The sequence below is a fragment of the Rhineura floridana genome, chromosome 3 (genome assembly GCF_030035675.1).
Source record: "Rhineura floridana isolate rRhiFlo1 chromosome 3, rRhiFlo1.hap2, whole genome shotgun sequence".
Taxonomy (NCBI): domain Eukaryota; kingdom Metazoa; phylum Chordata; class Lepidosauria; order Squamata; family Rhineuridae; genus Rhineura; species Rhineura floridana.
In genome coordinates this window covers 38,398,144-38,413,620 of record NC_084482.1, presented here as the reverse complement: position 1 = coordinate 38,413,620, position 15,477 = coordinate 38,398,144, and the positions used below count along the sequence as shown (strand labels likewise).

The following is a 15,477-nucleotide window of genomic DNA, read 5'->3' as shown; positions in this document are numbered from 1 at the left end:
TAAAACTTGGCTGATTAAATTTTGTTCAAAACTTAAGAGCTGCAAGTTTGTAGCTTTTGCTTTGTTTTCATGTGAAGAATTTGTGCACTCAGTGTGCTACAATTTAATCACAACCGTCCAGCCTACTTACAGAAAAGGATATATGTTCTACCTTTTTCCTTAATATTTTAAGCATTTTACCAGATTGGAATAATTCCAGTAAATACACACTTTAAAAGGAGCACATAAGTCAGAAGCATGTTGGCTTTACTTCTTGACAGTATTTCATCAATTTCTAAATAATTTATCCATTAATATAATGCTATTCCAAAGGATACAAGAAGTCTCAGAGAGGAAAAGGACCAGAGCAGAGCAAACATGCAAGAGCAAAAGATCTCCAAGAAGCAGTCCCCCACCCCAAAAACCTTCTGTTCCCCCCCCCCCCAAAAACTGGAAAAGTTGAAGAGGCTTACTGAACAGGGAGCAACAGCTGGAGCCACTCACCTTGGCAGGTGAGCCATTTAACCAGCCCTGCCTGCACGCTGTTGCTGTCCTGAAATCTTGCCTCCCTGCCTGAGTCTGGACACCAAGGGAGGAGTGTCTATCTGCTTGGATTTTATAGTGTGAAACTTCTGGGTGGGAAGAAGGAAAATGTGTCTGGGACAAAAGCAGCTGGGGAGTGCAAGGGGACCCCCAACTGCAGCAGTCCTGGGCATGGGGAGGTATGGTGTGGGAAGAAGGGCAAGCCAGGTAAGGGGAACACAGCACAGAAATTTAGTGGTTGTACCATGGGCTGCCCTCCTCTCCAGTCTAAGAAATGGTGGCTGTCCTACCAGCCAGCCCTCGGGTCTGCAATTGCTGCTACTGAAGGCTGATCAGCTTTAAATAAGATTTCCCTTATATATGACCTGATTGTGGATAAGAAGGCCAACCTACTCTGCATTACTGGAGTTGGTCTCACCTACCTGTGCCCACTTGAGCACTCAGTGCAGCATCAGGGTAGACTTGAGGATCGGGTAGGGGGAACTGCTATGACCTACAGAGATTCAATCCCCCTCTCCAGGCCTCCTGTCTACTTGAGTGGGGACCTAGAATGTTTGTACCTGGCACTGGGTAACTGGGACAGATTAGGGATTCTGTTGTTTTACTGCCCGCCTCACTGCCCAGCAGTCTCCCCGTCTGAGCTACAGAGATGGTCTTAGAGACCGGGTTGAAGACTCCCAGACTATTAGTTCTGGGAGACTTCAACATCTACACAAAGACCATTAATTCTGGGACAGTTCAGGATTTCATGGCCACTATAACCATGGGGCTGTCCCAACATGTCATTTGCCTGACGCATGTGGCAGGCCACACTCTGGATCTTGTTTTCGTGACTAGGCAGAAACAGGGTGATCTGAAAGCAGGGGATATTAACAACAGTCCCTTGTCATGGTCAGATCACAAGCTTTAGACTTTCAGCATCTTTTATATATGTAATAACTCTATTTTTTATTATTTTTTGCCCTTTACCCATCAAGTCATGTTGTTACTTTAGGAATGTAAAATGTACTATGTAAAACCTAATTTGCCATAATATTATCATGTTTGGTATATTAAAAGTACAGTTTGTCCAGACAATCTCAAATTGAATTTATGTTCAATTGTTTTTTACATATGGAGCTACAAGCTGCTAAATTGTAAAGAACCTAGCATCTCTTTTGGTTTTGCCAGTTTGAGGAGCAGGTAAAAAACAATAAAAACAGAAGGAACCATTACCATTACAGTAAAACAAAGAAAATTATTCATCCTCCAGGCCTCCAGTGTCAAGCAGACATAAAGCACTCACTTAGCAGAAGACATTTAAAAGATTAAAATGAAATTTCAATACTGTTTACAGTTAGAAGCACATGCTCAGGCAGATGCCCCTTCTTTAAAAATATTACCTGTTTTTATCAAATACAGTCATTTGTGCTACAAAAGTCTTTTCCCCATCTTCACGGTTGGAAGAATTGCGTTTTCTTCTAGCTGGAAGCTCCTCATTAACATCTGCATTTAAACACAGCAAACATTCTAGTTGCAGGGGATAAACATACACAAATCTGCTGGTATAACTGTTCAGTACTAGAGTCACTAGATTTAATGAGGTTTGATTTTTAATGATAGTATAGAATTTTAGACAAGCAAGATGTCTCTTTCTTGTTCAATCCCCTGTGTAACCGAGGAAGACCTGTATGAAACCCTGGAGAGCTACTACTAATTTATGTCGACATTACTGAGCTAGATGGACCAATGCTCTGACTTGGTGTAAGACAGGCTCCTATCTTCCTAGTTTTAGATCAACACAAACATGGTTGGAAAGTTTTGTTATGTTATGTATATTATGAAATGGTTTTCATATTGTCTGTACTACTCATGGATAATATTGTATACATACCTTTGAAAACCAATAAAAATGCTCTTTAAAAAATGATTGGAAAGTTTGTTTCATTCCCTTCTGATTTTGTAGCTGAACAAATAGGATGATGATTATTAAAGAGTCCAAATAATTTCTATACAGTCCTCCAAATTCTAAACAGGACTGCCCATGACATGAGTCCAGCAAAACTACAGCCTAGAAGTAACAGAGTTAACTACTTCACTTGCCAGGAGGTATCTATCTACAAAACACTCATGACTGCTCCTGGGAATGACACTCAGTGTGATGCACACGTCCCCTCCCCCTCAAGTTCTCATATGCGCCAGAGTCTGGGCAAGGTTAAGAACAGCAGAAGTCTTCTCCCACTGTTTCTCACTTTCCTTATACCACAGTATAAAGAAAAACCTGTGCCTCTCCCCTCAAGCCCTCTGCACAGGCCCAAGGACATGGGAGATAGGAAAGGAATTGGTGAGAACAAAGAAGTGCTGGCTAGTAAACAGTTGTGTAGCAGCAAATTCAGAAATGCAGGGTTCCTTGTTTTAGTCATAGCCACACCCTCTCTTCCTTTCTTGCTGTTGAGTTCCTGCTGTCAATGCCTTCCCCCACAACAGACATCTCTAGGAGCCAATAAGCACAAATAGGGAGAGTTAGCTACTGAGAAGAGTCTTCTCAGTGTCTGACTCACCTTTCACTCTGATTGGCTCCAATCAGCAGGGTCAAGGAAACACGTCAGAAGACGCTTCTCAGTGGCTAACACATTCCCTTTTCATGCCGATTGGCTCACAGGATGCTGGAGACATAGAGACGCTGCTGGGAAACTGCTCCCAATAGAAGTAAAGGGTCTAAGACCCTCTGAGACTCTGTACGACTACACCCCTGCTAGTAAGCCAAGGCATGTGTTTGATGTGCCAGGACACCATCTTACTGAATGGGGGTGACAGACCCAACTGTTTAGATGAGGAGCTGGATTACGCAGAGTCGCCTGGTGAAACAAGGATTTATCTGACCCCAAAGAATTGGATATTAACCTGATCCTCAGCTGCCACTATCTTTTCATGCTTGAATCTCACAAAGAATTATCAGTAGGAGGAAGCGACATCATGTCTACCATCGCAGACCCTGATCTCTAAGTTCAGATCAAGGTCTAGGACAGAAGACATGACATGACCCTCTCTTCCTCCATTTATGCATTCATCCTACCTTGGTTCAAATATATGAAGAGGGCTTTTCCCTCGCTTATGGTGGCTATAGGTTTCTCTGAACTGGAGGTTTAACGAAGAACAGACTGATGCCAACCTAGAACCCCTTTTGTCTGACTTTCAATGCTGTAATGGTTGCATTTCTTTGTCCCACAAGACTGTAGCATCTGTGTTAGTGTGGAATTCAGATACCACTCTACTTTTTGACACTTGCTGCCTAATTAGGTTCCCAGGTCGCAATGCTGCAGTGGTGGTAGGATGTCACATCTGGAAAATCTCCAGTCAGGGTGTGAAGGAAACAGATTGTTTTTATATTATAGTATATAGATTTTTTTGTATTAGCTAGAAATATAAATCTATCCTGCTGTTGGGCAAAGATCCCAAGTATATCCTTGAGGTTTTGCAGATTGGAGTCACTAGCCCCAGGCTTTATCTGCCAGGAACTGGCTTTGAGAGTTAGATCAAGGTGTGATCTCAGCAGACAAAAGAATCATGATGGTTTGTAACTAGAGAAAAAATGGTTTGTGTATCTCTGTGCTTATTTGTTCTCTTGCTTCATGGGTGGGATATGCTGGTTTTCTGTAACTTTTCCTATGTAAAACCCTTTCCCTAAATACAATCTTTTAAAAATCTGCTTAGCACACTATTCTTTGTTTCATTAAAACCTTATGTTCTCCTTTATACACTACCCACTCTTAAGCAAAGTGTCATGGTGCTTTCAAGTTGTTCTTGGGGTGACACAAGGCAGGTTTTAGGCTGTTTGGTGAAAGGCAGCCAGGCTATAATAACTCTTTCACCTGATGGCAACAGAAAGGTCTAAAGGGAAGGGTTGGCAAGCAGAGGGGTACTCCTTTCCCCCACACACCACAGGAACCAGGGGGCAGCTGAGGTGCCATCACACGGGGTTGATCTTCTATGCCTTGTTTGGCCCCTCTGATGCCTGTCCACGTCCTGTTATCAGTACACAGTCCCTCCAGTTTTTAGGTTTTGTGTATTTCCCCCATATTCCTACTTGGCTCACCCTTTCTTCAAAAGCATTTCTTTATCACTCAATTTTCTTCAATCCTTGCTTTTCAAGGATTTTCAAGCCAAAGCCAATTTCCCCCACTTTTAGCTCCCTCACCCTCTTCTCTCCGCTCAACTAACCCATAGCATGCAATCTTTCATCTTAACTGTGAAGTTTTCAGAACTTCTTTAAGCTCCTTCTTGCTTTGATTTCCTGTCTCCTCTTTCCTTTTCCAGGCCTCTTACTCTACTTATTCTTTTTCAAGTTCATCTTCAGTACATTGCATACTCCAAATCCTTCCATCAGGCTCTATGTCCCTTCATCTCTCTGAGTTCCAAGGGTCTATGTTTCCAATTATTAGTCTGTGTGAAATTTTAATCCCAGCTACACTAACAATTTTCCCTTTCTTTGTAAAAATTGGATTATAAACTGTTTAGTTTCCTGAGCAGCTAAATATTCCAAGCTACTGCACCAGCTCAGCCAGTATCAGGGTCTTCAAAAGCGCAACACAATAAAAACACCTCATCCACTAAGCAGATCTTAAAGAGTAGAACACAAAGAGATATTATATCCCTTATGTGTCCTGCTATTCAGCAAATGACTTGAATCTAGGCGCAGGGACAGAGGAGCAAGAAATGTAATGAGGTCCATGATGATTCAGATATAAAATCAAAACTAATTTGAGCAAAACCATATTTTTAGTAAATGGACATAAGAAGTCAAGGAGTTAGGATTACCTTGAGCTTTAAAAAATACTATAAACATTTGTTGTATTTAAATAAATGTCCAAATTCCTTGTGGACATAGTGGCTCCAATGCACACTGGAAAATACACAATGCATTATAGGGGATGACAACCTATGTTCCTTGACTTAATTTCATGAGTGCAGCAGAGACAAAGGGGGTAGCCCCACCCATGTAATCTTTGATCAGAAAAATGGTTGCCTACTTCTGTATTATTGGGTGTATGGAAGGCCCCCATCCCAGGAAAGGTTTTGACTTCTCATTATTCCCAACAGCAGTAAACCCTCTAATTAGAAATCACCAGAATGCAGTTGACCAGAAATTGGTTGGGACTAGAGCCAGAAACTGGCCTTTTATAAACACAAGTCAATTCAGCTTGCATTTTGCAACACCACACATTTCTGGCTGCTAATGGAAATCCAATTCAGCTTCTTGATGCAAGCAATGTGAAAGAAAAACGCAATCCCTAGAATCCAACACTCAGTCCTATACTGTAGCCTACTCAGTGCTGACCTCTATTATAAGGCGTACCATGTCTCAAACATTGACCATTCAATGATAGCAAGGTACTTTTACCAATTGGAGGCTACATTTGAAGACCTCCAATTCAAGGGATATATCCAAGATTTCCCATTTGCAGACTAGTGAGTAATTAGGGTGTCTTGGGCACAGCAGGTTTATAGCAAACCTGAAAGCACTCTAACTATTTAGATACAGGGGTACTCAACCCTCTCGAGACCATATAGAGTTTCACTCTACACTGTCAACAATGGCAGCAAACCCTAAAAGATCTGTGGGATTGTGTCAGAAGGATGTTTCATTTCAGTGTTTCTTTGTACCCTGTCTTCTGTCCCAAAAAAGCAGCTGGCATTCCAACAAATGATACAATAATTTCAAAAATTATGCAAAGTCATCAATTATACTTGAGTCTTTTTACGTTTCCTCTTGGTCTTGTGGACTATAAGCTTGCGGCAGGGTTTTTTCTGTTTGACTCAATCACTGTGGCACAAAGGCACTTTGTAAATATTATTTTATTAAAATCAGGATCAATTAGGAATCCTCCAAGAGCACCTAAAAATTGGAAACTCCTTCTAATGTGATAAAAATTCATGTTCAAACCCAGACATTAATGTTCTTGCAGAGTGCATTCTTAAAATCCTATACACACATTGCAGCTGGAGTGGTGGTAGTGCCATAGTTATGCCAGTGTGGCATTCAAACAGTTTCCAGCTCAGGAAGTAGGAAAGGGAGCAATTTCTAAATTATTATTATTAATGGGAGGGAAATTACTTACACCATGCTTCTGACCTGGTGTAGATTTATCCATGGAATGAGAGAGGCTAGAGGCAGGCACAGATGTGCTCTTCCCCTGTGCCACCCACAACTTCACCAAAGCCTTTCTGCAGTGCATGGAGGCATTTCCATGGACATGTCTACAGCAGCAGCAGTGTTGTCAGGAACATTCTGTCTCATCCTAACACCCCACAGCTAGCAAAACTGTTGAGTACAGGACTGAACTATTAGGCAATGAACATCCACACATTCAAGAACATGCTCTATCCTTTTCTTTTAAGCAGCTAATCTACTCACTAGATGGAATGACTAAATAAATAAGTTCTTAACATGCTTACCAATGTTTTCATTAGTTTCACCATTTATCATCCCATTAAATTCTCTTCTTCCTGGACGAGTTACTCTAAATAATAATGAGTAAGACTTCACCATATGGCTGTTACTGGGTTCAAATTCATTGCTGGAAACTGCAAGTGATGGAAAGTTGCCTGGTTTCATTTGGTTGAGGTCTGGATTCAACGGTACCTGCTTTTTACCAGTAGGTACTTGCCTTATTGGACAACTAACATCCTGTAGACATAAAATACATTTGTTTAATATTTCTCAGTATCTGAAAAGGGAAAGCAGAAATGCTTATGAGGTTAAATGAAGACCCTTTTAAAAATGTTGATAAATAAGATGATGGAACATGTTATTACTAGAACTTAAATGCTTATCAATCCAACTATACTCAAACAAGACCAGCTCAGCAAAGCATATACTAGAATACTAATTTTAATTTTTCTTTAATACAGTTGGTTGATTCAGATTTAACAAATAAAGCTACAAGTACAAGTCTTTAAGGCTTTTGTCTTAGCTGTCAAAGTGGTTTTCACTTTCCCTTGAAACCAGGACACAAAAAAGCATATTATTCTCCAACAAGTTTGGAAGATTGAGTGTAGCTCAGAATATCTGCAATACTGAGACACAGGAACACAGTACATGCAGAATAATCAAACCACCTTTTCAATCAAAACAACCTACTGGCTAAAACCACTGATTTTCAACTTGCAAAAAGGAGGGATGCACTTGGAGCACTAATCTGCAAACACAGGAGCAACTCAAATCTGGAAAGGGGACAGACTCCATTTTAGCTGAAAGGCAGCTGCTGCCTGTTGGTACACTTTTCCTTCTGAACATGTACTGCTCTATACAACCTCCTCTCTTTCTAGGCCAATGGGAGTTGGCGAACATCACACTAGCAGTTTGCTCAGTCTTCAAGGTTTAAGAGGAAGAGGGGGTCCCTCTTCCTCACAAAACAAAATGGTAGTGGCAACAGTACCACCAGAGATTAGCCTGTGACCCACATGTGGGTCCCACTCCATTTGCTGAAGACCAATGATCTAGCACTGGCAATGAGTTAACACGCTTCACGGGATTAGTCTTAAATAAAAATTTTACTAGAAAGCATTTTTTCCTAAAACCTAGCAACTGCTTCATAAATCACATTGAAGTAGTCTAAATCTAAAAGACAAAGTAGTAAGCCTGCATAGGAATGACACATCATTATTTGTTTCTATGCCATAAAGTATTAAAGTGAAAGGACTCCTTTATCTATTATTAAAGGCAAAATCTGTCTGATCCTTACGTATTTTTTAAAATTTAGTAGACTGCGATGAAGTTTTAATAATCTTGATTTAGAAGTGAAATGAGTCTAAGCAGGCTTCAAAAAATCCACTAGTTACGCCATGTGTTGTGCCACCCTCTGGGGAGCATAAAGAGCAGCTCGCCTTTCTTCTAACTTTGAAGCTACAGGCAAACGCCACCAACTCGAAAGTTAGAGAAAAGCTGGGAACTGTTTAGCAGCCATGAGAATCCTTGGCCACACCTGGCCAAACTGATCCCTTGCTGGCCTTTCCCACTCTAGAGCAAGAAATGCAGGCAGAGAGCAAAGTCTGGACACTGCTACCTGAAGACTCTTACACACTTCCAGCCCAGCTTTTTCTAGTTTACGTATCAGGATTATTTTAGTTTCTTTCCAGCTCTTTAGTAATTGATTATTTTTAACATATTCATTGAATAGAGAAGTCAAAAGGTGGTACTAAAACTTTTATGCCGGAGTGGCTAATCAGATGTTACTGAACTACAGCTCCTATCATCCCTTGTCATTGGGTTTGCTGGTGGGGGCTGGTGGGAATTATAGTTCAGCAACAGCCACAGCTAGTCACTCATTTTATACACTAGGAATTTTGCACACAGGACTCTTCTGCTGGAGGAAGCAGGAGAGACAGTTTTCAGTTTTACCCTTCAACCCCCAGAAAACCTGCTCCAAGGGATTAAGGACCTTCTGGAATAGCATAGGTTGCAATGCTTGGGGCTGTAGGCAGGGCCGGTTCTAAAGGGCGGCCAGGTTGGGCACTGGCCCGAGGGGCCCTCCGCTCCACTTCCACGATCCGTGCCCCCCCATGCTCCCCACTTACCTGCCAGCCGGCTTTTTAGCATTGCCCTTAATGAAGGTGGCGGCCGCAGCTTCCCTAAGGTACTGCCGCCATCTTAGTTGATGGCAGAGATGTGCACGCATAGCACGCACGTGTGCCATCAACAAAGATGGCGGCGGAGGCTTTATTCCCCTTAGGGAAACCGTGGCCGCCATCTTCATTAAGGGCAATGGTAAAGACTAGACAGGTAGAGGGCCGTGGGGGGCCTGTGCGCGCACGCACACACACCCACCCACCGGGGGGCCAGGGCAAGCTGATGCCCAAGGGCCACCATATGCCTGGAGCCGGCCCTGGCTGTAGGTATTACTAGGGAAAGGGAAATTCCTATAGCATCCAGTCTCTTCTACTACTGAAAGGAGTTCTTTTCATGGAAAGACAAATCTGGAGCCCACCCAATTTTTACAGAATTCTTCTGAAAACCCGTGGGTCCAAATAACTAATACTTTTTATATTGTTTTATGTATCTCTTCCTGTTAGTGGAGAGCTCAATATCATATTACCTGACTCTTGAGTCTAGGCAAATTAACTTTACTTAAAACAATCTACAATATTAGATGTTATTAAGGTATCAGTTAGTGCTGTGATTTTGGAGGGGGGACAAAATAGAGGAAAGAAGCCTTCCTTAATTATAACCTCCCTGAACAGTTCTGGCCCCCACTCTGAATCACTTGACACCTCCCTTTTCAGGTTTTCACCCAAAATGCCTTCCCAGATTTGTCCAAAACTCTAAAGGGAAATGAAGAACAGCCCCTATTTGTAACTATAACAAAAGGCAAGTCAATGTTTTTTTTTTGGGGGGGGGGGGAATTAATACCCTCTGAAAGAACAGCATTCTAGTTTTAACAGCCCTATTGTCCACAAGCTATAAAACTTTACTAGGTATCCACATTATGTGGACAGGTACAACGATAAGATATTCTGGAATTCTGTACTAACAAAAGTAAAAAATATTTTAGGCCATGAGCTCCCAAAGTATTATTATTTGGTTATCTCAAGGCCAGCATACCAGAAGATGACACAGAAATGACTACTCATTTGCTAATAGCAGTAAGAATGATAATACTTCAAAACTAGAAAAGCACCATCCCCCTTCTATAGATGCTTGGTCAGTCAAAAGTCTGGAATGTGTATGATGAAGTTAACAAATCTGGTTAAAGTAAGAGAGGGTAAACAACGAATAAATTTATTTTATAAAGAAATGGATTTTGCTTATTTCTTATTGCAACAACAAAATGAAAGACTTGGTGAACCAATATTCTTTGTTGGGGAAGTTTAAAAGTAGGAAGAGTAGATAAAATAGTAACCTAGAAAATGAGGATTTAGACACATTTTTCTTCAGGATTTGTAGAAATATTTAAATGATTGCTACAATTTATAAACAAATTTTTGGTATTTCTCTAACTAGGGGCTGCTGCCCATGCTCATTTTACTCATGCATCCCACCACCTAACCTCCTCACTGAAATCACTCACCTCTCCTTAGAGTTCACAACAAGGTGTTTATGATCCTCCCCCCACTTCTATGTCAGAGGTGCAAAGAAGAAGGGCAGGGAGGATCCCAACAGACCTTCTCATTTCCACCTTAAGCTGCTGCTGACAGGACAATTAGCATAAAGAGTTGGTCTGGCAGGAGGAGCAGTGCAGGAAGGAGAAAGGCAGCCAGTGGCAGTTGCAGCAGCACATTACCAGGCTGACTGGCCACCGCTTTTGGTCATGTTCCACTTTCCTGAGCTGCTCCTCCTGCCAGACCAACTCTTCATCTTAATTGCTGGGCAGCAGAAGCAGTGAATCCTGAAACTGGCTGAGGACGAACATGGCCAAAAGCAGCACTGGTCGACCTGGGGATCTGGTTCCCAGATGCAAGGGCCCCATGGCTGACAGGCTGAGGAGCTAGCTCAGCTGGGAGACAGTTGCAGCCTATTTTGGCTATCCCTCCAAGGCCCACCTGGGTCACCCATCCACCACTTTTTGCCTCACTGTAGTTCACAGAGCCACCTATCTGTGGCCAAGCAAAACTTCAGCATGATGACATTGTGAGATTTTGATATAATATGGAAGATAAGTACTATTGTATTGCATTGTATTTAACACCTTTGTATATTGTCATTAACAATAAATATTTACATATTTTTTAAAACGCTACCAGGTATAGATAGTTAAATTCTGCTTTCTCCTGGTATTGCTAAACCACTCCTAAACTTACCTTTCGTTTCTTGTGGCAAACTTTTACAAGCAGTACTTCCAGAGTTACAGAACTTTGTTCATTTTCTGAGTTTTGCAATGGCTTATCTAAAAGAACCCAAGGGGAAATTATTTGAACATTCTGAAAAAAGAATTCTATTCCAGTACAGCCCAGGTAAACTATACACAGTGTACGCTATCTGTCAGGATAGGTGCTGTCCTTTTGCTTTAACGTATTACTGGCCTTTTAAATATAGAGCCTTATGCACAGCACTTATAGCGTTGTACCCATTTCCCCAGGACTGGGGGTGGGTGGGAGAGAGGGAGATAACTGAAAAGTTGGATGGACAAGTGCACTTTGACTCTCAACTGTACATACTGAGGCAACTACTCAGGTCCAATCAATTTCCACATGGTGGGACAAATGACAGGGTCAACATTGATCCCTGATATATCCATTTCTTTTTCAAGTTGTTAACTAGGGCAACAGTACCCAGCCCAGCACTATACCAGGTCAGGTGGGTCTGCAGCCACTACTAGGCCCAGATACATTCTAGGGAAATAAAGATGGCAGGCAGCAGCTTTGCCTAGTCTGGTCCTTCATAACTTGCCACATCAGTAACATTTTTTCCAAAAGTGATTCCTGTCCTGATGAGGGAAGCATGAGGCACCCCAGGAGGGCACTGCCCAGGGCATCTTCAAATCTGATGCCAACCATGCAACTGCTGTTCACTTAGGGGAGCTAGCAAATAGTAATCTGCAGTACAAGACAATTTTTGCCATTTTCATAGACAAGTAGATCTCAACTGAGGACACACTTCCTGACTATTAAATACCATTCAACAGATTAGGCCAGGTTTTACTGGTGTCTGCCTGCACATATCCCACTGGAATTACAGCACTAAAATTTAAATATGTCTTGCCTCTAGCACAGTTCATTTTCATTGCTATTTTTAGTTGTCTTTGCTGTTAACACAGGAGAACTGTTTTCATCTAACAGTACATAGTTTATATATTACCAGTAAATCAGATTGTACAAAAGTTATTTCTTCTCATCACCCCAAAATATTGCATACTATAAAACTTTACGAGATACTATTCAAGTCAGTCATAATTAGCTCCTGCTGGGCTCCTACTGGGAGGAAGGGCAGGATATAAATCAAATAATAAAGCCCGCGCTGTAACTAATACTTAAAGAAAAATTCCATTTCCACAGATTTAGACAAAGTATTATATATCATAACTGCATTATTTCCATATGTATGTTCTTCTTTCAATAGCAGCTCAGTACTCAACTCAAACTCAGTAACAGGTAAGAAAAGCATGTCTTTACAAACCTGTGAACAGCAGTTCCAATATATGTTTCTTATTAAGATCTATAATTAATATTCTATACATGCATTGCATATTTTATGTAAAATAGTTTAAGCTTATCACCTGAAAACCTCAAATGTTATAGCCAATGAATCAATAGATCTGTCTAACATTTTACTACTGCGCTGGAAAGCAGGGGGTTAGAATTAATTGGTCAATGAAGCAAGAAGGCACTTGGTGTTTATACTGTCTTAGCCTTACGCCATGACTCTGTATGCTAACAGTATCTTGTTAATGGCATTGAAAGAAAAAGTGCAAGGTGAAATACATACCATTTTTATGGAAGAAACCAGTAAAAGTGAGTTGCAGATGAGCAGACAAACTAAATTAAGAAAACAAAGTAGAGTTTACTCTTGTATACAAGACATTAACTCTTTAGGCATCTATGCACATTTAATAAAGTAATTTATATTCATGTTACACATTACCTGCTAAAACATAAATACCACAAGCAACGTTTGAGCACCTGTTAAAAACACCCACTGAACTTCTTATGTTCAGTTCCTAACCTTTGTCCTGTAATGACCCAAGATCAACTTACTCCAGAAAAACAGAAGTAGTTGACTGAAGGGTCTACTGAACTGAGATTAGGTGTACAGATTTTTTAAGAATCAGATTTGCCCTTGAGGTGCTCCTGGACCTGGCACTGATTCTGGGTAGTCAGGCAGAGTGCCTTCTACCAGCTTCAGTTAGTACATCATCTACACCTTTTCTTTTCTAACCTAGTTTCGTTAAATCATGCAATACGTATATCCAGGTTATATTAAGTTAATGCACTCTACATGAAGCTGCCTTTTTAAACAGTTTAGAAATTTAAATTCATTCAAAATTGAGCTGCCACGTTGTAAAACCATGCAATTCATCTCCTATCTTTATTGGTTATCAAATCTGTTCCAAGACCCAATTCAAAGTGCTGGTTTTGACCTTTAACACCCTAAAGCAAGGATTACAGTTAAGAACCATCTCTGATCTCTGCTCTGCATCCATTTGCCAATGCAAGCATGGTGGGTAGGTAAGGAACAGGGCCTTTTCTGCAGTAGCATCAGTTACAGAACATGCCCCCAGGAGGGCATGATCTGACTCCATTGCTATTTATATTTTGATAGATGGTGAAAATGTATTTCTTCCAGCGCACTTTGGAGATGCATTTTAATTGATTACATGGTATCTTAATAGTAATGTGCCAAGGTGGGATTTTAAACTTTTTCTTGGTTATGTTTTAAATTAGTTTTTAATTGTATAACCTTAGTTATCTGTTTCAGCATTTTTAAATGGAAAAGTGGCACAAAAATAAGGTTGATTGTTCATCTTAACTTGCTAATTAAGGCTTTCAGTGCACAGTGCTTTCAGCACTATTTTGGGTCTCCTTTTCTAAAACTCACCCAAGACTGAAATTTTCATATGCACTACATGACCATTATATTTGAAATGGCTTTTGCTGCCTAGGAAATAAAACCTTTCATAAGACAGATGTGTTCTTGCAATTTTCACAATTTCAATCTGACTCCAAATTACGTATTTATATATTTGTTCAATAACTTCAGCATTTAATCATAACAAACTAATTTAAACCAGGTTATTTCTTGGGTTCAATCCCTGGAATCTCCAGACAGGACTAGAAAGACTCCCTGACTGAAACCTTGAAGAGCCATTACCAGTCAGTGTAGACATAACTGAGCAAGATGGACCAATGGTCTGACTCAGTATAAGGCAGCTTCCTAGGTTCCTAACAGATGACCAACACCACATACTGATTTATAAGCACACAGAGCTTTTATACAATATAGGAGGATAATCCACAGAATTTTATTTGGAGACAGGAGGGGTCAGTTGTGAATTAATGTTCTGCCTGTCTTCTCTTACAGATATGCAAATACACAAAGACAGACCATTTATTCAGGATCACAGGATTGTTCGGGTAATACTTCACGCAAGGGATTCTACCTGGGGGAAGTCTGGCTTCAGGCCTGTATGACAGAAGTTTATAAAATTATGCAAGGGGCGGAGAAGGTAGGGAGAGAGAACGCACGCGAGAGAGCCATCTCTCCATTTCATACATGAATAGGCTTGCCCAATAAAGTTGGATTGGCATGACATTTCAGAATAAAGTATTTTCTTCATGCAACAAAATATATGGAATCTGCAGCCCCCTGCTAGCTTAATTTAAAGAGCAATTATATTCATGAAGGATAGATGAATAGTTAATAGCTATGACAGCTATACACAGCTTCCATGGATATGCCACTGAAGAACAGCTACGGGAGGATAGCCATCGCAGAGGGCTACTGACTTTGTAATTAACTAGTAGGCTTTCTAGAAGTATCTGGTTGGCGACTGTGGGAAACAGGATGCTAACTAGACAGATCTCTGCTCGGAGGTGCCCCAGCCACACTTATTTTTTTTATATAGAAAAGCAGACTTTACTCAAAGGTTTAGTCCAAATATATTACTAAACTATGGTGTGTAACAAACCACTGGTTGTTCAACAGGCAATTAAACCATGGATTGTTTCCCAGCTAACCTTCCCTTATGCCTTTTAGTTTGGTGAGCATCTGGGGTGGGGTAGTCAACACCCTTCCATGATTAAATAAGGGTGTTGGGGTTGCACATAATGCCAAGCCATGATTGTAACAAACCATGGCTTCAGTTCATGGCTAGTTAGCAGTAAACTAGCCACAGTTAAGCCACTAGGCAGGGTTCACATACAACACCAACCACAGAGTTTAACCAACCACAGTCTAACATCATTTGCAAACAAGAACGATGTATATGATTTGCGAGGAGTCAATATTTTACTGTGGCAGCACCTATGTTTTGGAATTTTTTG

At 40.9% G+C, this 15,477-nt stretch overlaps 1 protein-coding gene across 2 annotated transcripts in view; it reads right to left on the bottom strand.

Moving 5' to 3' along the window:
- SUZ12 (SUZ12 polycomb repressive complex 2 subunit) overlaps positions 1-15,477 on the bottom strand; it is a 39,280-nt gene that overhangs the window by 12,202 nt on the left and 11,601 nt on the right. For both annotated transcript variants that reach the window (XM_061615343.1, XM_061615342.1), the window contains 4 exons: positions 12,923-12,972; positions 11,299-11,384; positions 6,958-7,189; positions 1,905-2,007 (listed from right to left, as the gene is read on the bottom strand). In XM_061615343.1, the coding sequence (XP_061471327.1) occupies positions 1,905-2,007; positions 6,958-7,189; positions 11,299-11,384; positions 12,923-12,972 (471 nt within the window). The remainder of the gene's footprint in view (positions 1-1,904; positions 2,008-6,957; positions 7,190-11,298; positions 11,385-12,922; positions 12,973-15,477) is intronic.